The sequence below is a fragment of the Eublepharis macularius genome, chromosome 16 (genome assembly GCF_028583425.1).
Source record: "Eublepharis macularius isolate TG4126 chromosome 16, MPM_Emac_v1.0, whole genome shotgun sequence".
Taxonomy (NCBI): domain Eukaryota; kingdom Metazoa; phylum Chordata; class Lepidosauria; order Squamata; family Eublepharidae; genus Eublepharis; species Eublepharis macularius.
In genome coordinates this window covers 32,596,066-32,622,523 of record NC_072805.1, presented here as the reverse complement: position 1 = coordinate 32,622,523, position 26,458 = coordinate 32,596,066, and the positions used below count along the sequence as shown (strand labels likewise).

The following is a 26,458-nucleotide window of genomic DNA, read 5'->3' as shown; positions in this document are numbered from 1 at the left end:
CTCTGCCATGAAGCTGCACGTGACCAAGTCAAAGCTCCAAGTCTATAGAAGTTTTGATGCTAAAATAGAAACCCTCGTGTTTTCTGCATTGTTAATAAACAAGATTCCTGTTTATTTTGGACGCCATATGGCCCCTGTATGCTTGAAGAACACAACTCACAATCATCCCCAAGCTGGCCAGATACTGGCTGCACGAACATATGTTCTCTTGGTTTTCCAAGGAGCAGTTATTAAAAAAAAAAAAGAAATGACAGTTCTTAGAACACTGGCACAACAGATTGCAAATCGGATAGTAACCCATTTAAGTTAAAGCCTCGATATCTTCCGATGGCACATGAACTAAAATTATAACAGACTGTCAGATCAGATCCAAAGTTCAGCGAAGTGCATGGGAATCTCATGGACTTTAATGGGACAAGACCTATATCTGTTAAGATGGTAATAATACTTATCCTGGAAAGAGGACGAGTTGCTATATAATATGTTGCCTACCATAAGCAGTGATTTTCATCTGTGCTTCTGTCTTAACTGAAAGGCTCCAAAACCATTCAACCCACTTGCACACATGGGGTATCATTCAAAAGCCCAGGACATCTGGTAATAATTAAGGGAGTTATTTTAACAACTTTGGAGTTGCGGGGAGAGAGTCCAAGGGTATAACTTTCCTTCATCTCTGCACTCTGACTTCTAACCACTGGGAGAGCAAAAGCCTGTGTTCTTTCTCCCAGGGAGCAGACCAGAGGAGGTTTCTGCTAGGGAGAGAGGCCCTCATCCAGGTAGGGTGAGAAGACAGGCCTGGCAGACAGAGGGACAGGGAGTTCAGTTGCGCTAGGGCCTTTGGTTTATTTCACTTTCACCCATCTATTGTTGTTAATGCACCTTGCTTGCTTGTTTGTTTGTTATTAACTGACCTCCTTGTAAATAAATCCTTTTGTTTGTTGTTACTCTGCTGGGTCCTCACGCCTGTTTACTGGCCAAGCTACGGAAGTCAGAAGGGTTGGGAGGGTACTCTGGGCCTTCCCAAGGGACCCTAAATCCCCGAGTGGTGGCAGCGTAAGGTGGCTCACCCCACCTGAGGCATGACAGCTCCTCTTATGTGGGGATTTGAACCCATGTCTCTCAGGTCATAACCCAACAGATCAGGACACTATACCGGCTCTCTCGAATTTGAACTGGATAAGATTCAGTTGTTCCTTGCAGCAATGCTTATGGATTCTGGTTGTAGAATCTGATCTTTTTACTCAAGAATTTTATCCTCCACCAGTACTCACGATTTTCCCTGTGGTATGTTTTCAGGAACGTAAACTGTATATGACATATTGGCAAACTGTGGCGGTCGATGTCCAACAAGTACAGAAACCGTGGCGGGGGACCCTTGGAGGCCAGGTTTGTCAGCAGCTAGGACACTCAGTAAATATTCCTTCTCCTTCTCCAGAGGCAAACCTGTTGTTTTAACCCACCCGCTGTCCCTTTCGACTTCAAATCTATCTTCTCCGCCTACAAAGAAACAAAGAGAAAATGCAAAGGGAAAATACAAAGAAACAACGGGGAAATACACTGAGATCAGTGGAACAGGCCAGTTGTATTAACACATCGCTAAAAAACCTTGACTTTTTCTTGACATTAATTATTCTAATGTTCTTGATGTTAAATTATTCTAAATCCTAGGCGGTGGGCTCTCCTTCCATCTGACCAATGACAACCTGGGTTAGAATATCTTCGATGTAACCACAAGTTGCTATGAAGTTAAAATGCAGCTACAGCAACCAATTGGTTTGTTTCTTGCCCACAAACCACAGCCCAATCCCAGTTTTGTAGGTAAAAGCCAAAACCCAATAGGTTAATGCCCCCAAATTTGAACAACACAACAAAAGTAGGAAACTCCACATGCACAGGGAGAAAAGGGAAAGGAAAAGAGAGAGGAAGAATGTGAGTTCACGAATTTGGAGTTCATTCATCTCACAAACAAACTACTGTTTATTTGTGAAGGCAGCATTTGTGAATTAAACCTTGCTTGGGATAACTGGGAAAGGCCATATTGTTCCTTAGCAGCTCAAACCCTTGTCAGTTCATGAAACTAGATAAGGACAGAATTAAAAGAAGACAGTCATAATACCCTTCTCATACTGAAGAGGAGTGGACCAAAAGAAGGCCCAACTCGCTATCCCGTGCTGGGTCAGATCTGGGCTCCAGGAGGAGCAACCAAAGAAGTCTGCCTTGTTCTCAGCACGGTCTTGGAAGAGCTAACACAACTAAGGAAGACAGGCAAATACCTCCATGTGTCAACTCTGACAGCCATAATCAACATCATGCCTAATATAGCATAAAACCATACAATAACAATGGATTCTGGGTGCTTTAAAATAATAAACCATCAATAAAACACAGTACTAAATAAAAACTCAGTGCTAGGAAGGCCCAGAGAATCCAAGAGGTACTAGAGCATAGCGACTAACAGTGCTGTCCTAAGCAGAGTTATAATTTTCTAAGCAAAGGATGCCAGGCTACTGTGCTGACTACCCCCAGAAAACTCTGGGCACAAGGACAGGAGAGGCGGCGGCATGCCCGCAAAACAACGCAAGTGACATCATGGTATCAGTAGAGCATAGCCCACAAAGTCAAGACGTCACTCCCAGTTTTCTGGAAGAAATGATGGTACATGCTGGACCCTCTTTCCCCCATTTTTCTCTCCACTGGCAGCCAATGGAGGGGATTGCTGGGAAATCTTCCACCATAACAGGAGATCTGGCTCCCGTAATCTAAGCCTTCAAAGGATTTTTTAAAAAGTATTTTTATTATTTTTTCCATTAGAGGTAAGAGGAAGGAGGAAAACGAGAGACAAAAATATCATACATTCTTCTTGAAACAGCATTCTGCTTATCCACATTTTCTACACTGCTCATAACTGTGATTACTAGTAAGAAATTACAATTTTGCCTTCATATAATTACTACATTCATATCATTACAACAAATCTTTATATTTGTTTCTCATCCAGTTGTAAAAGGGGTAGCCTTCAAAGGATTTAGAAGGTTGTCGTTCTGTTTAGGATTGGACAGTTAAGTAACTGAGCTGCAAGACACCTGGGTTCAAATCTTGCACCTGCTGGGAAATTGCTACTTTAGGCAACTTTAGGAAAGCCAGGCTCTCCCCCTCTCAGTCTCCCCCTCCAAAAAACTTCAATATTTATAGGATTATTATATGCATTGCCGAGATTATGAATTCACTTTTTAAAATCCCACTATTCCTTCAAGGAGGAAAGGCCAGCACATGTGGTTTTCTCCTCTCCTTGTCAATTTTCTTTTTACAAAACACTGTGTGGTAGGCAGGTTATACTAGGAGAGAGACTAGCCTGAAGTCACATAAGATTGCATTCACAGGTCACCAAAGAACAGTTAAATAAACCTCTACTGCTTTCCTCATTCTGTAATCCTAGCCCAATTGCATGGTTCATGCCTGATGCTGTTAGAGCGCATTGGTTTTTTATTCTTTCCGGTCGGCAGCCATGCTTATCTGCTATAGAAAAGATTCCAGTAACATCTTAAAGACCAACAAGATTTCCAAAAGTCAAGCTCCCTTTGTCAGATATTTGTTGTGCTGTTGGTTTTCAAGGTGTTCTTGGACTCAAATCTTGTTTATTTTTCAATTCGGTAATCCACCTTGAGTATCAGCAAGGAAGGCAGGATATAAGTAAAGTAAATAAAAATAAACTCCAGTTCCTAGCAATGATGACCGGCCCACTACACGAGAATAAAGGTATGCATACACGTGCTAACTATGGCCTTAGTTCTTTACCTTCCACCAAGAAATACTCAATGGCGCCGTTCTCTTCTTCATCGTCATCCTTGGCCAAGAGCTTGTACACTTTAGTACCAGCTGCAGCTTTAGGCGACACTGCGGCCAAGAAGGGAAAGGGCTCCATAATCCATTTGGGGATGTTGTCGTTCACATCCGTCACTGTGAGTTCTAAATGCACCAGGTACCAATTCTTTCCTGTTGGTTAGCAGGGAGAGATGGAATTCTTACAATATCCTCATATCAGCAAAAAAACTTTTGTTACAGGTTATCACAGTCCCACATCTGAGACCATATAGGGAAAACTAAAACCTTAATTTCACAGAGAGCCAGTCGTTCTCCATTAACAAACCAAGCTGAGCTATCCCAAGATTGTAATTATTTTTCCAACAATTATGCTAGCTGATACACATTGAAGAATATACGTTGTGGGCAGGGCTCATTTTGAGGGGGAACATGCAGGAACGCAGTTCTGGCAGTTCCCCAAAGAGGCCCCGCCCACCTGACTCAGCCATTTTGGGCCCATTTCGGCCTGGATTGGGGTCGAAACAGCCCAGATCGGGCCTCTGACAGGTGGTGGACCACTCTCCCGCTCAGCAGCGTCCAGATCCTGACCATTTTGGGCCCTTTTGGGCCATTTTCAGCCCCTTTTTGTCATTTTGGGTCCAAAACAGCCAGGATAGGTGATGTCAGGGGGTGTGGTATATGCAAATAAGTTATGCTAATGACACACTTCCGGTGCTGTCAAGTGGTGTAGCATATGCTAATGAGCTATGCTAATGAGTTCCTCCAGCTCTTTTTCTATTAAATGACCCCTGGTTGTGGGCATTTGAGAATGAAATGTCAGAGTTACTGTGAAAGTTCATTTTGTTTGTAGAAGAGGAGGACGTTCACGAATGTTTGGGATATGGGCAGCAGGATGCCCAAATGTTCCAAAATGTTCTCCTCTTCTCAATTAAAATTCTCAGACAACCTGGGGTGGGATGAGTGGGGGGCTCTGGCTCAGTGGAAAAGTGCTTTGCATATAAAAGATCTCAGGTTCAAACCCTGGTGTCTCCAATTAGAAGCTATTAAGTTGTATGGAAAACATCAGCCTGGAGCGCCACTGCCAGTTAAAGTAGGCAGTGCCCACCTAGATGGGCCTAGGCTTCCCAGATGCCTGCCAATGGCAAACCATCTCCCAGGGGTTTGCCCCATTGCCCACTGATCATTGGCAATCAGTGGGAGGTGGCAAATCCCCTGAGAAAGTGCACATTAGGAGAGCACCCAGCAGGATGCAATGTCACTTCCATTGCGCCGGCCACAGGCATGCCCTCGTGCTTCGCTGGGGCCAATTTTGCACCTAAACAGGCTGAATTGGCCCCATGCGAAGCACAAGAGTACGGCCATGATGTCACTTCCTGGAAATGATGTCATTGCACAAGCCCTGGGAGTGCGCGCGCACAAAGCACACATGTGAAGAGTAGACTCGGGGGAGTACCAAGTAAGTGCCAGGTCCCCCTCTCCCACCGAGAGGGTATATGGACCTGGTAAACCTAGATGGGCCAATGGTCTGGCTGATGCAGTGTAAGGCTGCTTCACGTGTTTAGCAGCAAAGGAGTCACATTTGTCCACTTTCACTTTCCAGTCGTCTGATTAATAAGGTTGGTTTTGTACAGCCACGAGAGGCCTTGGTCTGATTCTAATATAAGTTCTCGCCCCCATCTACTGTGTAGTTACTACACTATCATCTACCAGACAACATGATAAATGTCTCACAATGAAATACGCACAGAGAATAAAAACAAAAATATTTGTTTCAGAAGTAAGTTCTGGGACTTATTCGTTACTTTTCAGACCATATGCATGCACCTTTGTAGTAGCAGACTATTAAACCCACTGTGATATTTTTCCTGTCTATGTTTAAGACTATTTTCTTTCAACCCTCAATAATCTAGCCCATAAACTGACAACGAGTAACTAGAAGTTCTCGGAGAAACAAAAGTAGATCGGTGGCATTTCTGAACTGTTTGAAATTGCAAACAGCAAAGAATGGCTGGCTACTCAAACCACTATAAGCCTGGGCTCACAGGAGTAGATGAAGTATGACTAGGGTAGACTGATAGTCAAAAAGAGTTACTTAAAAAAATATTTCACTGGATTCACTATCAGATTTTCTGTTTCAAGATAGCACCACCTTTCGAACAGCATTCTTAGACTAGCAATCTAAAACTGCCACCTACGCCGTTATCTTTGACACCCTTCAGACCAGCTATCAAAAACAAAACAAAAGCAAAAAACCCCATAAAAATGGGTCCCATTCTTTTCTCAACTCAAGCAGCATGAACTCAAAAGACAAGAATAAGGCAGTAGCACAAAACAGGTGTTCATACATTTCAGGCCCACAAGAACCCCTATTTCCCATCCATTCAATACTCAGGCAGTAATAAAAGAATATGTCCGAAACAGTTCTGCGTTGATTTAAATGTTAATGCTCCACACCAATGCAACTGAACTACACTTGTGCTTGGTGCGCTCCATATGACGGCTTTACACCTTTGAAAGCCCCGGACGGATCACGTACCTCAGTCTGAATGCCTATGACATCTCTATGCCAGTGCTGTACACTCACTTGCTGGAGAGATGCTGCCATTTTGAGCTGACACATAAGGAAAAGACCTTTCGATTGCTACAACAAGCTTTATGGAGCACCACCACACAGAACTGCTTTGGGCTGTCTACCACATGAATGCCGTCCTGTTTGAAGCTAGCTCTGAATGTATCACAGAGCTGTCCAAAACGGACTGAGCTTCTACTACTGTCTAGAATTATTTTTCAGCACATATAAGCCCATCTTTGCAACAACAACAAAAAAAAATTCATAATCTGTCATTCGTTCTGGGAGGTACGCTTATTATAATATCCTAAATTAACATAGTCAGCAGAAACTGCAGCATTCTTGGTGAACTTAAAATAGCCGTTTGTTAACTGAGCAATCAAGAGCACGGAGTGCACTAAATATAAATCTTCGTCATGTATGCTGAACTCGTAAACAGTATTATCTTCTTGAAGTCCCGCATTAACCCTGAAGCACCTCACACTGCAGGCACTGCATGCACTTGATTTCCTTCTCCACTAGCTTCCATATTGAAAAAAAAGAAAGGATCTTCTTACTGGCTCTAAAACGTCTGTGTTTATTTTGCAGTGTTTACTCTGCCTATCATGTTTTCCTGTTATCTCTTTGCTTATCCATTCAGAGGCATTAATATTTATTAGTGCAACATATCCTATGGGAAAGGTTTCTTGGGATGTCTCACAGCAATGTTTCAAAGTTAGCACGCACAAACCGTAATCTGCTCTCTATAAACAACCAGTAAGTAGATTCTGGTAAGGAAAATACCCCGGTGCGGTGATTAACTATGTCAAGTTTAAAGTCCCTTCGTGCAGATGCCAAAGTCTTAATGTCTTACAACCTGCAAGTACTTTCTGTCCTTTCTAAAAATAAGTGGCGCTCTGAAGATATTCGTGAAGCTCAGCTACCTGCACCATTCACACTACACTGAAATCCAATCAACCACACAGGTGCAGACTAAAATCTGCATAACCAAGGATACAATCTGGCTTTTGGTTTAGAAAATTATTTTCAGAATCTCTATCTGCAAACAGCAAGATGTTTTTGAACAAGTGATAGGTGGTTTGAGAGGAGGAGTTCATGAATGTACCTGCTGCAACAGAAAAAAGAGGGCATGACTCATGTTCACTAAAGTAATATACATAGGACAGAAAACTACCCTCCACTTGGCTGGTATTGTAGCGAACCAGAGCCATTTGCTAATTTGTCCCTGCCTTCTCCGAAATGCTTCACTGACATTTTTGGTTTCGTTCCCATACCTACAGCTGCAGTAAGAACTACAAGCAGAGAAACTAGACAGGACTGAATTTCTACTGCATCAAGGTCTACAAATATGACCAGACAAGCTGTGGAAATAAATCTCACAGTATCCGGTGAAGCATAGTAAGACAAGGGCTTGCCAGAGGACAGAGAAAGCGTTGAAGAAACTGACATGGACAATAATGTGTAACACGCGGATGGGAGGCAGGACAGTATGGTAAAGAATTTCCACGTCGTTTGAACAGGCCATCAAACAAACACCCCAAAACCTCACACAAGACGTGCCAGAAGGTATTTCAAACGGGGTTAGCGCTGGTTAATTCATACAACCCCAATCTGGATATATACCCCAAACTTTGAGATAATTCTGTAGTCATTGTAATAGTTTGTGGGCAAAACTCTTGCGACAAGACGCTATCTTCCGCGTTTTTTGCGCTGCGTTTCGCGATGTTCTGGAAGCAGGTATGTAGCGTGAAAAGGGCCCTGGTCTAAATTGTTACAGTGGTTGAAATTGACTACTGAAATAGAATACTGCAAAATATACTCATTTACTCACTGGAGAAGCAGAAATTTAAAGAATAACCTCCTTCACACTAGCTGGTGGCTGGAGATCTCCCAGATTTACAGCTGATCTCCAGGCAACATAGATCAGTTCCTCTGGAGAAAATGGTTACTTTGTAATGTGGTTTCTATCGCATTATACCCCGCAGAGGTCCCTTCTCTCCCCAAATCTTGCCCCTCCAAGCTCCATCCCCAAAATCTCGAGGAATTTCCCAACCCAAATCTGGTAACCCTACCGTACACACACACACACACACGTCTCAAATCAAGTTACTTAAAAAACTGGTAGAATTTTAGGAGCCAAATCAATTGCTTCCCACTACTATTTTCTTTTAACCACATGCACTGTACCTTCTGGTCTTACTAGATCTACACACATACAAAACTGTACCGCTTTGGTTCATTTTTTGAATCATGGGTCTGAGGCACAGAAAATGGTTGGAAACTCCCTACGAGAAACAGCTAAACTTTGGTGCTTTTTAGTTTAGACAAATAGTGGGGCGGGAGGGGGGGAGAACCCAATGCAGTTTTTTAAATGACGCACAGTGTATTGCATAGAGAGAATTTTTTTTCTTCTTCTCTGATAATACCCACTAGAACTCACCCCAAAAAAGTCAATTAGCAGTATTTTCAGGATGGATAAAAGACACCACGTACATAATATAATTAATTAATGGAAGTCACTATCACAGAATGGGTCACTGGTCAAGAAATCCCTATAAAAGGACATTGGACAAATTCATAACAACAACAACAACATTCAGTTAATATACTGCCCTTCAGGACAACTTAACATGCACTCAGAACGGTTTACGGCTATGACTGACCCAAGTTGGGTTGCCAGGGCCCTTAAGTCCCCCCAGTGGGAGACTGGGACGCTGGCACTTACCCTGCACTGGCTTCGGGCGAGTGTGATGGAAGTGATGTCATCATGTGAGTCAAAGGGCGGCCCGGGAGCACGAGCGCACTTCCCAAAGGGTGACTCCCCCCCCCACAGGCCCAATTCGGCATGAAATGGGTCTGTTGCGGGGTGCAGGAGCATGTCGTGGTGGGGCGTGGGGGTACACCGCGCTGCCCAGAGGTGCACCTGCACTGCCGGGGGGGCACCCTGGGGGGGGCGCCCTCCCACTGGCTAGGTAAGTGGGGGCAGGGGAAGACGTGGGAGCAGGGGATCCCCTGCCCCTGGCAGGAGAATGGCAAGCCTAACCCAAGGTCACCCAGCTGGCTTCAAGAGGAGGAGTGGGGAATCAAACCTGGCTCTCCAGATTAGAGTCCTGCCGCCAGATTAGAGTCCATGCCATGAAGGATGAACTACTGGGCATGATATCTAAATGGAACCCCCATGTTCACAAAGGCAACCAGCTGCTAGAGGAAAACAGCAAGGAAAAGATATTAGCGTTCTGCTGATGGGCTTCTCATAATGTGGGCACGTGGATGGCCTCTATGGGCAACAAAATGTTAGGTGGAGCTTCGGCCAGATATTTTTTTATTTATTTATGTCATTTATAGTCCACCTTTCTCACTGAGACTCAAGGCAGATTACATAGTGTGAGATTAGCAGAGTCAGTATCGAGGATATCTCAACAAACAATGCCATCGGGTAAATAAATGCAAGCTTACAAAGACGTATCAGCAAAAATCCAATACAGAGTTGAAGAAATGCTGAAACAGCATAAGGAATTCTAGGAACGATGTTAGACAACACAGAACTTTGACTCCCTTCCACTGGGTCTTCCTTCAAGGGAGAAAGACTTGCTGAAATGGAGAATGACTTTTCAGATGGGAAAAGGCTTCCTCTGATGGAGAAACATCTTCCATGGTTGAAGGAAGCCTTTCTCTGTTGGCGGAAGACTTGGTGGAGGGAAGTCACACGCTTCAGTCCGCTAGGTTTAATATGACTTGCGGGGAAACCCCACACCTGGAATCACATAGACTACGCCGTTTGTGTTGGTTCCACAACCACCTCATACCCCAGGTATACAAATAGAAGACAGTAGGAAGATACAACAGTACGGTGACTATGGGCCAAGCTACACATGACGAAAGACACTTGCCTGGCAAGTGGATTGAGTGGAGGGCAAGTGAACAGGGAGAAATACACTTGCCGTTCAAGTGTCATTCGTCACTTGTAGCTTGGCCCTATGTTGACCAGCAAAGAACTAGATAAACCTCCACTCTGTTCCGTACCCTCCACAGATACAGGCGCTAAGGAATTTGGTCTTGTTCGCTTTTCTTCTGTTTTTCTTTAATCAAGCCATGACTTTGTGTTACTAAAATCACAACTGCCTATTTTCACATTTGCACATCAATACAGCCCCACTGCAGGTTCATAACGCTTCAAGGAGTTAAATGTTATTCAGGCTACTAAACTCTCTTTTTATGTGCAATGCTGTTTTAATATACAAATATAAAAGACCAAGAAATTTTTAAAATATAGCTAGAGAGCTCCCTCTTGGCTACCCAGCTGAGAAAGGTCAGAAGCCATGAGTCTGGAATTTATTTGGGAGTACTGCTTCCAGGTGACTTCTATGTAAGCAAGGAGGAGGAAAAGATTAAGCCAGGACATCTCACACATATTCTGGAATGATGGTATTGAAGCATCATATCTAAGACTGTATGCTTTTAGCCTCCAAGCAGTCATTTTTATTCCTGGTCTCCAAGGTTTTGAAGCCCATAAAGTATATTCCCTAAGGTTTGTTGACAGAAAACGTAAAAGGGAGAGATAGAGAGAAAATGAAATATTTAAAAACAAGAGTTTGACCTTTAATTTCTGCTGCCAAAGGACAGAAATTTTTCATGCTTCTGTTTTGGGCAAACAAACAGCACTCGTCATAAATCTGAGAGATCGGACAAAGAATGCATGTTTTGATTTATTGCACATGCTGGAAGGTCTATAATTATTGATGACAGCCAATCTTTCTCATCCAAATTAGTTTGCCGCAGTTTTGGATTCTCAAACGTCTCTGCAAATCAGGTTTTGCTTGGCCTTGCAGAGAATACAGAGTATCAGACTGGAACTGGAATTTACTCGTAGTTGGTATATTTTTATCCCATTTTTCAACCTCTCCAGAAAGTGACTAACTAAAGATGCTTACATCCATTAAATATGGACTGTGTGAAATATTAATTGAAATATACCATTTTGAGGTTGAGGCCTAGGCATAGTAAAATGATCGCCGATTGCTCCCTTTTCTTCTCTTGCTCTGCATCTCTCCTCCTCTGAGGGTCAAGTCGGACAAGACAGCAGGACAATTGTCCGGCATGTGAGATCATAATGGCAGAGTGGTGGGAAAAGGAAATTTAAACCCTGCCATCTTATGTTGTTTTTCCCATTTGAAATGGCCCGAAGGAGCCGCTACTGGCCTTTATTGGGGGGCCAATACAGAGGGATACATATCTGTACCTGCAAGTTTCTCCAGCGGGGGGGAACACAGCACCTTCCTGTGAGCCAAGCTACAAGTGACGAATTACACTCGCCTGGCAAGTGAACAGACTCACGTGTATTCCTCCCTGTTCACTTGCCCTCCACTTGCGCTCCTCTTGATCACTACGTGGAGGGCAAGTGAACAGGGAGGAATACACGTGAGTCTGTTCACTTGCCAGGCGAGTAATTCGTCACTTGTAGCTTGGCTCTAAGTCCGTTTCAAATCAGTGGAATGTCGAAGAGAGAAAGCTTAATGACTACTCCAGCTCCAGTGCACACGCTGTGGTCCCAGTCAGAATTGGCTTGCCTTGCCTACTTTTAAAAAAATAATAATTTACATTATTTATAGCCCACCTTCCTCGCTGAGACTCCAGAGAGATTACACAGTGTGAATCAGTACCGTCAATAGCAAAGACATATCAGTAGAATGCTAGGAAGTTTCAGTCGCAGGGCTTTCAATGCCTCGTCTGATCTGGCCCTCACGAGCAACAGCTAATAAAACAAACGGCACAGTCGCTAGTACCTTAACTGGAGTTTCCCGATTCTTGCCTGCAGCAGGCCATGAAATCGGAACTTACAGCACGGTGGCATACACTGTGCCTCTGTTTTCTGACTGGGTTGCCAAGTCCCCTCAACCTCCTGGCGGGAGGCCTGGCACTTACCTGCTGGGTTCCTCTTTATGTGCGTGTGCTCTCAACCCATGCGATGACATCACTTCCAGGAAGTGACGTCATTGTGTGGGTCATGTGCTACCCTGGGAGCACTCCACAGGGGGACAAATTGGGCCCAATTCGGACCGAAAGCCGGCCACTACGGAGCACAGGAGTGATCCGCACCACCCGGGAACATAACCTGGGAGCCACATTTCCCACCCATCCCTGCCAGCAAGGTAAGCAGGGACAAGGGGGTGGAGGGGGGCAGGGGACTGGCAACCCTAATTCTGACTCCACCTGGCCCTTTTTGGTAGCACCCGTCCCGCCTTATGACTTGGATATCGGGGCTGATGGATTTTCATTCCAATTTTTATCTGACTAAGTGAGCTTTGACTCATGAAAGCTTATACCCTGGGGAAATTTTGTTGTTCTTTAAGGTGCTACCAGACTCGTATTTTAGCACAATGACATGGTAATGTGTTAATCACTAGAAGGGAGAAGAGATGATGGAGGCAGACAGAACGACTGCGGTGACTGAGTATCCGACCAAACTCTTAATTCCAGCCTCAGACCTAAGAGCTATACCTTCTTCATTTGACTAGAAGTTTCAGTCGATTTGGTCACATCATCAACTTCCTCGCTTTAAACAGTTAGATAGATCGTTTGGATTTACAGTTTGGTTTCAAAGACTGCTACGGGATAAAAATTTTACATTACTTCAGACATGTATGTGTATTGTTGCTTTTCTTGGGTTTTCTCCAACAGATGCCCATCAATCCATCTCAACAGTGCCTTTAATACTATTGTCTCTTTACTTCTTCAAGCAGGGCTCTAGGGAGGGAACCTTTATAGTTTTTAAATAAATAAACCAATATGTTCAAGTTGCCTTCATGGTTGGCAACCAGGAGGTAAGGAAAGACAACTAGATGCAAAAATACATCCACTACAGGTGCTTCAGACAATTGTAAAATAGCAAAGAGTCCAGTAGCACCTTTAGGACTAACCAACTTTATTGTACCATAAGCTGTCGAGAGCCATAGCTCTCTTCGTCAGAGCTGTGGCTCTCGAAAGCTTATGTTTCAATAAAGTTGGTTAGTCTTAAAGGTGCTACTGGACTCTTTGCTATTTTGCTACTGCAGACTAACACAGCTAACTCCTCTGGATCTGAGGGCCAAGCTACAAGTGACGAATGACACTTGAACGGCAAGTGAACAGACTCGCATGTATTCCTCCCTGTTCACTTGCGCTGCACTTCATCACATGTGATGAAGTGCAGCGCAAGTGAACAGGGAGGAGTACATGTGAGTCTGTTCACTTGCCGTTCAAGCGTCATTCGTCACTTGTAGCTTGGCCCTCAGACAATTGTTTGGTTGGAGGAAGGGGCAATGTTTTCTACCCGTGTATCATCGATACTCTTCAAGAAAATCACGAATACCAATCAACAACATGAAGTCCAAGCATGGAAATGTTTGCACCCATGCTAGAAAGTAAGTCGCTTTTAACAGGTTGATTGTTTTTCAGAAGACCACAGTAGAATTTGCCTCTAGACTTGTCATCTCGCCTTGTCAAATCATTAAAGATGCTGTCCATCTACAAAATTCAACGTATTTTCAGACTTCGGATTTCATTAAATCTTGTATCAGTTTAAACCGCCTTCTCCACAAAAACACTCCAACGGATGCTTCATAAATACATTCCCTTTTATAAAATCAGGAATACTGAAGTCATTATAAATATAAGCTTCTATGCATCGATATAAATTGGGGGCAAAAAATCTGACAGTCTCAGTGATTCCAGAGAAGAAACTGACAATACAGAATATCTTACTTGGGTGAACATGTCTTCACAATTATAGATTCTATTCTGCATTCTTTTATTTAACTGAGGGAAGAGGTATTTTATTACTGTGATTAAACAATAATGGGTGAAGAGACAGGTTGATCCTGGCATTTTTAGGTCATTTCAATTTATTTTTTGTCAACCCAAAAAAAGATTGAAGGCAATAACAGTTTGCAAGTCTTTAGGGTTGACATTTCCACCCATTCGTCAACAAAAGAAGATATTTAGCATTTTTATCATGTGTAATTCACAGTCATTTATTACTATTTGATCTTGTGTCAAACGAAGGCAGAAAGAAGTTTTAAATAGTAAGTTCCATTAATGTATTTGACAAGAATATTTAAGATGGAGAGCTGCCTTTTAAGGCCTTTTTTGATACTGTTCATAGAGTATTTCTGATTTTCATTTACATTCGATACATTTTTACTGCTGTAGTTAAATTATTCGTCATGTTTGTTCCCTTTTATTGGTTCTTATTATATTGCTATTTTACTGCTTTAAAACAGCTTCAGATGTAGTCAGAGTGAGAGACAGGATATAATATTTCAACTAAATAAAACAAACTGAATTTTATATTTTAAAACGTCGTACTGTGGCCGTCAAGTGAGGTAAAGAAGACCTCTTTAGTGAAAACTGGAGGATTTTACTCAATGAGCGTTGATGGAGAGAAAGTTTCTTCAATGAGAACTGATAGACAGTGTGGCTACTAGCAGCTCAGCCTCAATCTTCTGAAACATACCTTCAAGTGTGCTCAAGGTCTGAAATTAGGGAGGCAGCAACCTGAGAGAGGTCCTTCTTGGTTGTGGCACCAAAACCATGGAATTCTCCCCAGGGATATTCATCTGCCTCCTTCTATCTCTGTCTTCCTCTAGAAAGCAAAGACCTTTTTGTTTCGTTTGGCATTCCCTCAATGATCCCTCCTTCTTGCTAATGTTTGTGCTTTTTGTTTTAGTTTTTAGTTTGTATTTTAGTTTTAGTTGTATGTATTTTAGTTTTTGTTGTAATTGTTTTATGATGCATTTTATAATGCTTTTTTAAAAAACTGTTAGCCACCTTGGTGGCCCTGACAAGGCAGAATGGTGGCATACAAATTTTGTAAATAAATAAAATAAATACACCTTCCAAGAACCCTGGGAGGACCCAATATCAGTGATTACCTGCCTGTGTGGGTAGCAAGAAAGAAACAGATTGGTTTTTGGAATGCAGTCAACAACAAAAGAAGAAACCTGAGTTTTACAGTTGACTATGAAACTGCAAGAATGGTATATGAGTGTGTGACAAACTAAAGATGCTACTTTAAAATTTCAGGTGGGTAGCCATGTTGGTCTGTAGTAGAAGAGCAAGATTCGGGTCCAGTAGCACCATAAAGACTAACTAGATTTCCAGGGTATGAGCTCCCTTCATCAGATACAAAGAGTGGAAATTTTCTGCACTTTGTACCCATGCTCTACCAAGCTAATTATGTATTATAGCTAGCTTCCAGACACTCTAATTTACAATATCCCTCCCACCCTCTGCCTGGATTACAGAAACTCCTTCCTCTTTCCACTCCTTGTATCTGATGAAGGAAGCTCTGACCCTTGAAAGCTTATTCCCTAGAAATCTAGTTGGTTTTTAAGGAGCTACTGGACTCAAACCTTATTTTAAAGTTGTGTCCAAGCGCCATCCCACTCCCCTCAAGTTCAATTTGTACATTTGTTAACAGATATAACAAAAGTATCCTTGTAGGATAACAGATCTTGTAATCAATGATCCTGATACTTTCAATGGTTCGTGAAAATGAGGAATTTGTATTAAATTTGTAGAACAAGAGAACCCATGCCTTTGACTGAACCAAATGCTGGACAACACAGAAAAAAGGAAGGGAGGGAAGGAGGGATGGAGGGACAGACCGACGGGTGGACGGACAGATGGTTACTATACTCCCAGGATGATAGTAAATTAATAAAAAGGAGTATTGTTGGGGAGTGGGAGACAGGATTATCCAGGGGAAATCTTTCTTCACCTTTAGGGGAAAAGTCTACAACAGGGATCCCCAACCTTTTGGCACATGGGGGTCGCATTAGAGTGCCCAGTGCCTAAAGAGGGCCACAGCTTAACTCAAAATGCAACAAAATTGCAGGGTGATAGCAGCAAATAAGCAGGTTGGAGGGCCGCACAGAAAGAGCTTGGGGGCCGCATGTGACCCGTGGGCCGCAGGTTGGGAACCCCTGGTCTACAACACAAGGTTCACTCTAAGGTGGGATTCGGTTTCGTTTTCCCGGCCACGTCCGACGCTCCTCTCCGCAGGTCCGGGAGGAACCGTCTGAGCAGCCTGACCGGGCGGTTGACCCGTGAGGGTTAACCCCCAGGACTCCCAGTGAGGGAGCCAGGGTCCGGGGCGCCGCGGGAAAAACCCCCTGGAAGCAATGCAGGGGGTAAATTGCCCGTTTGCTCCAACGGAGGCCGGCAGACTTGCGCAGCACTCCGTGTGCTGCCGGGCCATGGAGAACGGCAATAAGCAGATTTAAGGTGAAAACCCGTAAGTAAGCAAATCCCTTCTGATTTTCAAGCGTATGCGAAGGATTGGTGGGAGTTGTAGCTAAAAAGGCACGGATTTCTTCCCCTGCACCGAGTTTCGGAACTTAGTTGGCGCCCCCCCCTAAGATGGCGACGAGAAAGCAGAGCCCAGCAATGAGTAAATCGGTGATGGCGACGTTACAGGGGAAGGGGGAAACTTTGGAAGAGATGGTGAGACGAACAGTTTTTGATGCTGTGCAGCCCTTTGTCGCGAAACTGAATGAAATGGGGCAAAAGATTGATTCAGTGTAGAGCGAAGTGAAAGCCATTAAAGAAACAAAATCTTCATGAGCTTAGATAGTTTAAAGTGATAATGACGAGTTATGTCTGTGTGAATTGGGTATGTTCAAGTGTACAGTTCATATTTTGTTGGTGTTTGTATGGCTTATGGCTTCGGCCGGAAAAGCAATAAACATATTATTATTATTAAAGAAACAGCGACCGGAGCAGAGCAGTCTGCACACGAGAACGCAGTACTCATGAAAGCAACAAGTAAGGAAGTGAAGCTTTTGGAGAATCAAATAATAGGATTACAAGTGGACCGTGCCCAAACGGTACTGCGTCTTCAAAATGTAAAAGAAGAGCAAAGTGAAAATTTAAAAGACTTGGTGTCTGGACTTTTAGCGCCATTCGCAAAGGCAACTAAAGAAGAGCTAAAAAGCGATATTTTGGAAGTCCGGCGGACATCTTCAAAGTATGTAATAAAGCGTCAGCTGCCTCGCGAGATTATAATTGACTTTTCATCTAAGAAGATTCGGGACACCATCTTATATAATTCGTACAATGTGGACTTGGATTATTTGGGCAATAAGGTTAAAATATTGAAGGATGTTCCATTTTTGGCTCGTAAAAGAAGATTCAAGTATAAAGGACTTGCGGCTTTCTTGAGGAAATGTGATGTAAAATATAAATGGCTGTTTCCAGAAGGCGTCTGGTTCAGATATAAGGATCAAACCTACAAGATTACATCGGACGTGCAGCTGACAGATTTTTTGTTCAACCATCAGGAGTTTCAGCAAGAAGAAAGTTCGAAGTCTGAAGGGGAAAGTGGGGGGGGGGGGGAGGAAAGAACGGGCGCAGCTGCTCCAGCTGCGCAGAGAGAACTGAGACCGAGACGCAAGGGGGGGGGGAAGAAGTCCTGATCCTGAATATAGTCTGTATTGTATAAGATCTACCAACCTGATAGCATATTAGAAAGTTAACTTTAAAGAAAAATTGCAGCATGAAGGGAATACAAGACATGTAGTGTAGCGTTTGTTGTTTGTATGTTGCTTTTCCCTTTTCCCAGTCCCCCCTCCCTTTTTTTTCCCCTTCCCCTTATATTTTTGTAGTTTTTTGTAGTTTTTTATGTTAGACATTAAAAATAATTTAAAAAATTTCAAAAAAAAACACCAAGGTTCACTCTAAGGTATGGGAGTTGTTCAAGGACATTCCTCAGTGGCTCTAACCAAAGTTACCAGTTATTGCGACAACTTCTTTTTAAAAAAAATCTTTTCTTAAAAGTAAAACAATGTACACTTGTCAATTCTGGGAAAGCCAGTGACTGATCTTTCCTTTTAAGTACTGTACTTTGCTCATTCATAAAACATAAACCCTCCTAAAGAAATAGACAGCTCATGCTCTTTCCTCCGACAGCTTACCTTATTCATAGGTAAAATAATATCACTTTGTCATGTCTCTGCTTTTTACTCACCTCATGTTTTAAAAGCTGGAGCACTTAAAATGAACTAGAAGCTAATGGCAAATGGAAATATTTCTGGACAGTAAAACCTTGAATCCCAAATGTCTCCGAATGGGGGGAAATTCAGAGCATCAAACATTTCAGTGCTCAAGCTGCATTCAATGAGTGACTTCAAATGCTTCTGCAGGACAGCGGATTTCTCTGTCCAGGTGGAAAGGAGTTGCTTGCTGGTTCTACAGAGCAATTGTTGCATTATTGCCATTAAATGCACCTGTGTTACACGAAGCTTGTGTTTGTGCATGTGTGCGCGCACGTATGCACCTTCCTGCCCTGCAAGGTATAAACTGGGGAAAGAAAATTAACAAAGTGTTTTCAAAACACGCCACTTTTTGCAGTTTATCCTTTCAAAGAGCAAGCCATTGATCTTACTGAATTTCATATGCCCCTCTTTCATACTGAATTTCATATGCCCGCTTTCCCCTTCAACTGAATTCAACATGGTGTCCATGAGGAATTAAATAAAACCGTCACTAGTTTGGTCCATTTCCCTGCATGAATAGTATTTGCACCTTATGACACACCCCTGAATCTTCTATTATATGCCATGACAGATGACCAGTGTGTTCTTTTGGTACTTGAGTCAACTCAGCAAGTATTTCCCAGAGGGGAAAGATATGAAACCATTAGATGGAAGGGAAGGCAGCATGGCTATCAATGGCAGAAGAGAATGTGGCTATCAATGGCAGAAGAGGACAGTGAAGGAGGGACAGTGATGGCAGAAAGAGGGTAATCTGGGGAAGAGGAATACTCCTTCCAAAATTATTTTTATGGCCAATTCAAGGGCAAATAATTAATATGGCAAATATTTGATAGGTTTCAAATATATCTTTAGGAGGATATGCACACTTCAGCTGTTACAACAGGGATTCAACACTGTGCATCAAAAAATCTTCATGTCTAATGATAAAATACCATGCTGATATAAAATAGGGAACATGAACAAAAAAATCCTGCAACTTTATCCAAAGTACTTTGCCAGCAGTTCTATTAACCTGCGTAATTATCCACGCAGTTAAAGCCATTTACACAAGTACACTCGGGTGTGAAACGGCAAACACAGGAAGAATAATTCCTAGGAAAAAAAAGCAAAGTAGAGATATTTGTTCCTACATGCACCACTGAAAAGATTAAACATCCAGTTCTGCTTATAACACATACCAACCAATCAGTCAGGATTTTAAAAACATCAATAAATCACTCCTCTTGTCATAAATAAATAAAATCTTGCTTCTGTATCTCTATCAAGTGAAGGGAGGATTTAAAAAATTCCTAAGCTCTTGACAATTACAGATGCTTTTTCTGCAACTTTTACAGAATGCATTACACAGAGGCCCCAAAGAAGTTCCAAATCATTTAATAAAACATTACAAGATAGAAGTGACACTGGGGAAGGCTAACAAGAAAGAGAGAAATCAGAGCAAACCACATCCAGACAATCGAAGGGAAACCATTTCAAGGAAAGCCAACATCGTCTGTTCTGGACTGGCTGCCCTCTAATTTAAAATGTTACCAACCAGCTTTAAAAACAGACAGACTTCATCCATACGGTTGACAATTTACATCTGTCACCAGATTAACAGATTTGCAGTGAAATTCAGTTAGATCTTCCTTTTAAAAAAGAGAGAGACAACAATCTCTGCGGAAATTAAATGTCTGAAAGAGGCAGAAACACCAGTTAGTTCTAAAGAGCAAGTCAAACGCAAGTCCTTTCACAAAGGTGTTTCTAATCCGACTGCCTGCAGTAAAAGACGTCCTATCTAAATCCCCTGTGTGTATCAGTTCAAAAGACCACAGAGAACCGGCTTTGTTCCCTCAACTTGGCCTCAGTTGCACTGGAAACTGGAGACACGCCAAGATTATGAACGGGAAAAAAAGAAATATATTCTCACAGCATGAAGGAAGTGAACCTATGGTTATTCTGTATTAAGTTTCTGGCAGACCATCTGTTTTTTAGGAAGATTGCTGATTACAGTCCAGGATGATCAACGATTATTATATCTCTAGGAAGTCATGCTTAGGGAATTATTGCCTCCCAATAGTTGGAGGTCTCCGGCCAGTGTTTTGCATGAGTCACCCAACGGAACTTGGTGAAGTCACTCACTATCCAACCAGTTGAAGCGACAAGGAGAGGGGCAGCAGGAAAGCACAGTTTTGAATGGGAAAAGACAGGGAGAGCCAAGTGTTCCTAACTAGGGAGAGCTGGAACAAGTTCTATGAATAGCGCCCTGGAGATCTACTACCTGATGGAAGAGCATCAATTTGCTTCCTTTATGCTCTGCTTGCATACTTGTACATAAAATAAGAATTTAAAATACATCACGAGTCTCCAATTTCCCTGCACACAAAGGCAACGATGCTGTCCCAAGCAGTGTTACGCTCTTCGAAATCCACTGAAATAAATGGGCACAGAAAAGTGTAACTATTGCTTAGGACTGTACTGTAAACCTGCTGCCTCATCAACATTTCCTTGTCTGAGGAAGTAGGGAGCGTGTAATAGTTTCGTATGTGTCTTGATCACAGCAATACTCTGTTTGTAGGGTTACTAGTCCTCCAGTGGTAATGGGGGATCCCTTGTTTTCACCCTCTGCCCCCCCCCCACTACCACTCACCTGACTTTTGGGGTGAAAGGCGTGGGAACGGGCTTCCCGGGCACACTCCTGGGACAACACAATGACATCACTTCCTAGGAGTGACGTTATTGTGCCACCCTGAGAGCACTCCCACGCTTTGCAATAGGCCAATTTAGGTCCCAAAGTGGCCAAACTGGGCCCATTTGAGGCCCAAACGGGTCCACTGCAAAGCACACGCATGTTCGTGCACCTGCACAATGACATCACTGGAAATAACGTCATTGCACAGGTGCGGGAGCATGCACACACAAGGTACACGGAGAAGGTGAGTGACAGAGCCTTCAAGGCAGCGAAGATGATATTAACAAACCCTTTGAGGAGCAATCTCCGCTGGCTCTGTCTTTTTAAATTACTCTCATGTAGAAATTGACAGAGCCTTCAAAGACGCGAAGATGAAATTAACAAACCCTCTGAGGAATGATCTCCGCGGCTGTCTTTTTAAACTACGCTTCCCAGCTAACATTGTGTCTCCCTACACTGGAGCATCCCCGTGTAAGATGTCTCATGTAGACAGACTCTATGGTGATCATAATATCAGGCCCTTCTCTACCCCAAGGCTGTCTCTATCCCTGGGTCAAGCTTTGTATGGGTCATGGCACATATGTGCAAATCAACAGCACTTGTAAGAGACAAAAACCTCAGATAAAACCCATGATCCATCGCCTTCATTAAATCTCCATGCTATAAAATATTCAAATACTAGCGCTGGAACTCTTCACAGCATACATGGCTTAAGAGATAGAAATATGCGCTTAAATAAAATATAACAAGATCGGCATTACCTACTCAGAGGACATGGGGGGGGGGGAAGAATCACCCAAAGTAAATCCCTTGATAAGAAAAGGGGAAAAAAAGAAGTGAACGAGAGGGGATTACGAAGCTAATACCAAGGGATGAAGGAAGGTCATAGAAGCCCAAGATGACAGAGGATTAAGGAGAAAGGATCTTTCATGTATTCCACCCAAACATTAATGGAAATCTGGCTCCTTCTTAAAATTAAATGTCAAAGTAATATTAAAACATTAATGCTCATTCTTTAGCTAAAGCCCCTTTTCACGTTCCAGAACAGCATCTATCAAACATGTTATACAGATATTAGTACACAGTTCACTTTTTTATATAGCAGATAATGCTGGACCAAAGATATTTTATCAGGCATAATAAAAAGGCAGAACTAAAAGGTGGCAGAAAGGCGAGCAGTATGATGGCTAAGTGGGTGTCCTGTGAATCAGCAAGTTCAAATCTCATCATGAATAAAGCGCTTATAAGGTAGCCTCAAGCCAAAGACTCGTCCTCCCCGCCCCGCTCCAATCTACAATATGAGGATAATAATACTGGTTTAACTTACAAGGAATATTACAAGGATTACTGAGATAATGCATACGAAGTGCTTTGAGCCTGTGAAATGTGCTAAATAAATGCTAATTATTGTCAGAGTTGAAAGCATGCTGTCTAGAAAAAAAACAGCCATCTTTGTTTGACATAAGCAGCTGTCAACATTAAGAATTCAGAATGTAAGTCACTGAAATCACAACAAGTAACTGACGTCACACACAAGTAAGGGCTTGAAGTCATGACCCAATCACAAGAGAAGTTCTCTATCCTGTAAAATGGGTGGTTTCCACCCGAGAACAGGCTTGTATGGTTTCCCCATTGCTAGTGCAACTGCAGACGAAGCGCTGCAGTAATGGGGATTCTACATGGCCAGTTTCCCCCCAGTTTCCCTCCCCCCCCAGCATTGGCTGTGCCCATCTTCCTTTGGACTACTGGGACTTTTTCAATTTTGTTTTAAATTGTCATTTTCATGTTTTTATACAGATAAATAATTATAACCATTACCATGTTTCGCTTTTTTTAAAAGCCACTAGTCTCTTCTGTTGCAAAGACATGCCTTTTCCCTTACATCTCCGCAATAAAAGAGGCTAGATATTTGCTTCTTGTTTTTTTTTTAATGAAAGCTGGGAATTCCCGGGACCTGTTATTGTTATAACTGTATATTGCTATAACAATAAGAAATTGACATTTTTTTAATAAAATAAAAAAGCCACTGGTGGTAGGGGGAGGCAACAGCTGTTTTGGGGACAGAGGCAAAGGAAATAGTTGTTGTGTGGGTAGGGAAATCTGAACTTTCCCATGCGTGTGGCAGCTATCCCAGCTTTACTAGGATTTTTCCCAAACACTGCACCAAAACGGGTTTGAGAAAGATTAGAGAAAAGCTTCAGAAACCTCCAGAGGAACATGAATGCGTGACGATGCTGGGAAGAAGCATTTTTTAAAGAATCTGCTTCTGAACACACACCATTGAATCCAGGGCAAAGAACCTGTACAAAAATGGCCAAAATGTGGATTACAAGCCAGTTCCATCTCCTCAGACAAGCTTATCCCAGTGGTCCCTGCTAAATTTTAATTAAGATGTGGTAATTAGTTTCCCCTCAGAAAACATTTCACTCACCAAAAAAAACGGACAGATGTGTTCAATAGAAACATTGCATACTGATTTTCATTGCTCTTTGGGCTTTGAGTGTAATGTACAGGGAATTCTCTATTATATACGCACACCAGCCTTTTTTCTTTTAAATATTGTAGTGTTTTTCTGTCAGCAATTTACTGTTGCTGGCAATACAGCTGCTTCATGGCCGTAGGATAAACCAGTAGGTTTGAAAGCAGTTACTTCTAGAATCAACTGTTTTTTCCCCTTGCGATGTAATGTTCTTTATCTACTAGAGCTGCTTCAGCTGACAAGGACTGCCTGAAAACATTATAGAAAACAGATTTGCCGTGGAGCAAAAAAACAGTCTGTAGATTAAAGACACTTCAAGAAGCTAACCCAACTCTTTCAAATAAGCCTGTGGGGAACTGAAATGGCAAGATGGAAACCACTGCTGGAAACTTCTCTCTTCCTAACAACACTAATGTCCTCCTGTAGAAATCTTTGAAGCTCAGGAAATGACACAATATCAAGAGCCAGTTTGGTGTAGTGGTTAGGAGTGCAGGACTCTAATCTGGAGAACTGGGTTTGATTCCCACTCCTCTGCTTGAAGCCAGCAGGGTGACCTTGGGTCAGTCACAGCTCTCTCGGAGCTCTCTCAGCCTCATCCACCTCATAGGGTGTTTTGTTGTGAGAATAATAACAACATACTTTGTAAACTGCTCTGAGTGGGCATTAAATTGTCCTGAAAGGCGGTATATGAATGTTGTTGCTGTTTGTTGCTGCTGTTGTTATTGTTAAGATATGCTAGTCTAAGTTTCATTAAATAAAACTTAAAGCAAATTCCATGAAGGTAACCTCCTAGTGGAACAGACTGTTCTTAGAATAAGAGACAGTTCCTACCCCATCCACCTCCAAAAGAGACTTCTACATATGGTTGCCAGGTTCCCTTACCCTCCTGGCAGGAGGGGGACCCAGCACTGACCATATTCTTCCTCTTTGCTCATGCGCACCTGGGCCTGCATGATGACATCACTTCAAGGAAGTGATATCATAACACAAGTCTGGGAGCACTCGTGCACTTCGCACTGGGCCGCTTTGGGGCCCAAACGGCCCATTTGGGCCGTTTTGGGGCCCATTTGGGGCTAAAATCAGTCCGATGTGGAGTGCAGGAAAGCTCCTGGTGTGGTATAATGACATTACTCCCGTGAGCAATATCGCCATGCCGCCCCAGGAGCATGCCCTAGAGGCCTGTTCCTCCACCTTTCCCCTCCACCTGCCAGGTGAGTGGTGGCGGGCAGCAGAGGGTGGGGGCAGGGGATCCCGCACCCCCACCAGGGTGGGGTGCGAGTACTAGTGAGTTGAGGCCTAGTCGTGGGTTTGTACCCAACAAAACAATTCAAAATTTGAGGCGTTGGCCATTTTCACATGCCTTTAAAATAGCATGATACTCACAGAAGGCTGCCGGCTTCCTTGCATGACTTTTGATGCCATCCATTTACAAAACGGAGGCAGGTAGTGATGATGGCGTTTTCATGGCATTTTCTAAATGATGTCAAAAATCGTGCAAGGAAGCCCAGCAGCCTTCCATGAGTTTCGTGCTATTTTAAAGACGTGTGAAAACGGCCTTAGTCTACAAATACAACAGAATTCTGAGGTGATAAAATAGGCTGTGGCTACCTCAGGCTGTGGTAGAGTTGCTAACAAAGTCCAAGGAGGTATGGACATGAGGGGGATACCATCAGTGACAGTATGGGAAAATGCAAGGGTTCCCAGTCCCATCATGGGGCCAGGGAATCCCCTGCTCCCAGCCACTGTCTCCCACCACATCTTACCTGGCTGGGGGGGGGAGGTGCAGGGAATGGGAACTTCGGAGCACGCTGACAACCCTAGAAAATCAGAAATGACACTAATCTTTTCTAGGAATCATTGGACATTCTACTGTAACCATAGAGTATTCAGTGTTTCCTAGAGAGGACTAACACAACTTCCGGGTTTCCCCCAAAAGTGATGTCACGCTGTTGCCAAGAGCAGTTCCCCCCCATTATTTCCCTCCAACTGGCTGCAGGAAACAAAATCTGGAGGCAGGGAATCCCCACCCCAGTAGAAAACTGGCACCCTGAGCTGTGGGAATCACACGCTTGACAGTCTCCCAAGCAAAACTTCCCATAAAATTAAAAATCAGTACATCAAGCAGAAAGATTCTAACCTATCTCTTTGTAGGTTGGGCTAGGTTTGAACTACTTATAGCGAGTTACTCATGTAGGAGAGCTTCAAAAAATGTAATCCGTCCCCCACTGAAGTGGAACAATCCAGTTTACCACCTCAGCTTTCTAACACCTCATTACCAACTAGCATTGTCAACTGCCCTAGAGAAAAATGTCCTAGGATATTATTTAACTTGATGCCATGAAAAACTTCAACTGCCTAAATTATTTCCTAAATTATTTCCACATATTATGGTTCTATTAAAAGGGCAGGAAATTTTTCTCCAGGTCAGTTGGCAAACCTATGACCAAGCTGTTTACACCAGACCTCAAATTCTCCACCATGAGCTCATGTCCCCAACTTCACCCATTTTGAAGTAGCGAATTCCCCTCCTTTTAACAGTGCCATGAGGGACTGGTTCTGGTTGGGACCACCACAGTGTGGAATGAGACTCCTTCCTTCCCCCTTGCACTTTTTTTCCAACCCAAAATGCACCAGGCGATGCTATTTGCCAACATGCCCAGCTAGCATCGTTTTGGGTTGAACAAATGCCACAGAGGGAAGGCAAGAGGCCCTCCACACCACAGCAGTCCCAACTGGAATTAGCTTCCCATCGCACTTTTCCAAGGAGTTCCCTGGTGGGGGCTCACTGCTTGCCCAGGGTGGACTCAAGGACACGGTCTCATCCATTTCAGCCCATGAGTCAAGAGCCGTAATCCTGTCCCTGCAATTCAGCCCAAAGAGCTGGT

General features: G+C 43.1%; 1 protein-coding gene across 1 annotated transcript in view; it reads right to left on the bottom strand.

Annotated features, from left to right (window-relative positions):
- LOC129343883 (neural-cadherin-like) overlaps positions 1–24,526 on the bottom strand; it is a 95,843-nt gene extending 71,317 nt beyond the window's left edge. Inside the window, exons 1-3 of the mRNA XM_055000266.1 lie at positions 24,487–24,526; positions 3,796–3,993; positions 1,272–1,497 (exon numbers count right to left, since the gene is read on the bottom strand). Coding sequence (XP_054856241.1) covers positions 1,272–1,497; positions 3,796–3,993; positions 24,487–24,526 — 464 coding nt within the window. The remainder of the gene's footprint in view (positions 1–1,271; positions 1,498–3,795; positions 3,994–24,486) is intronic.
- Positions 24,527–26,458: the final 1,932 nt, after the last annotated feature.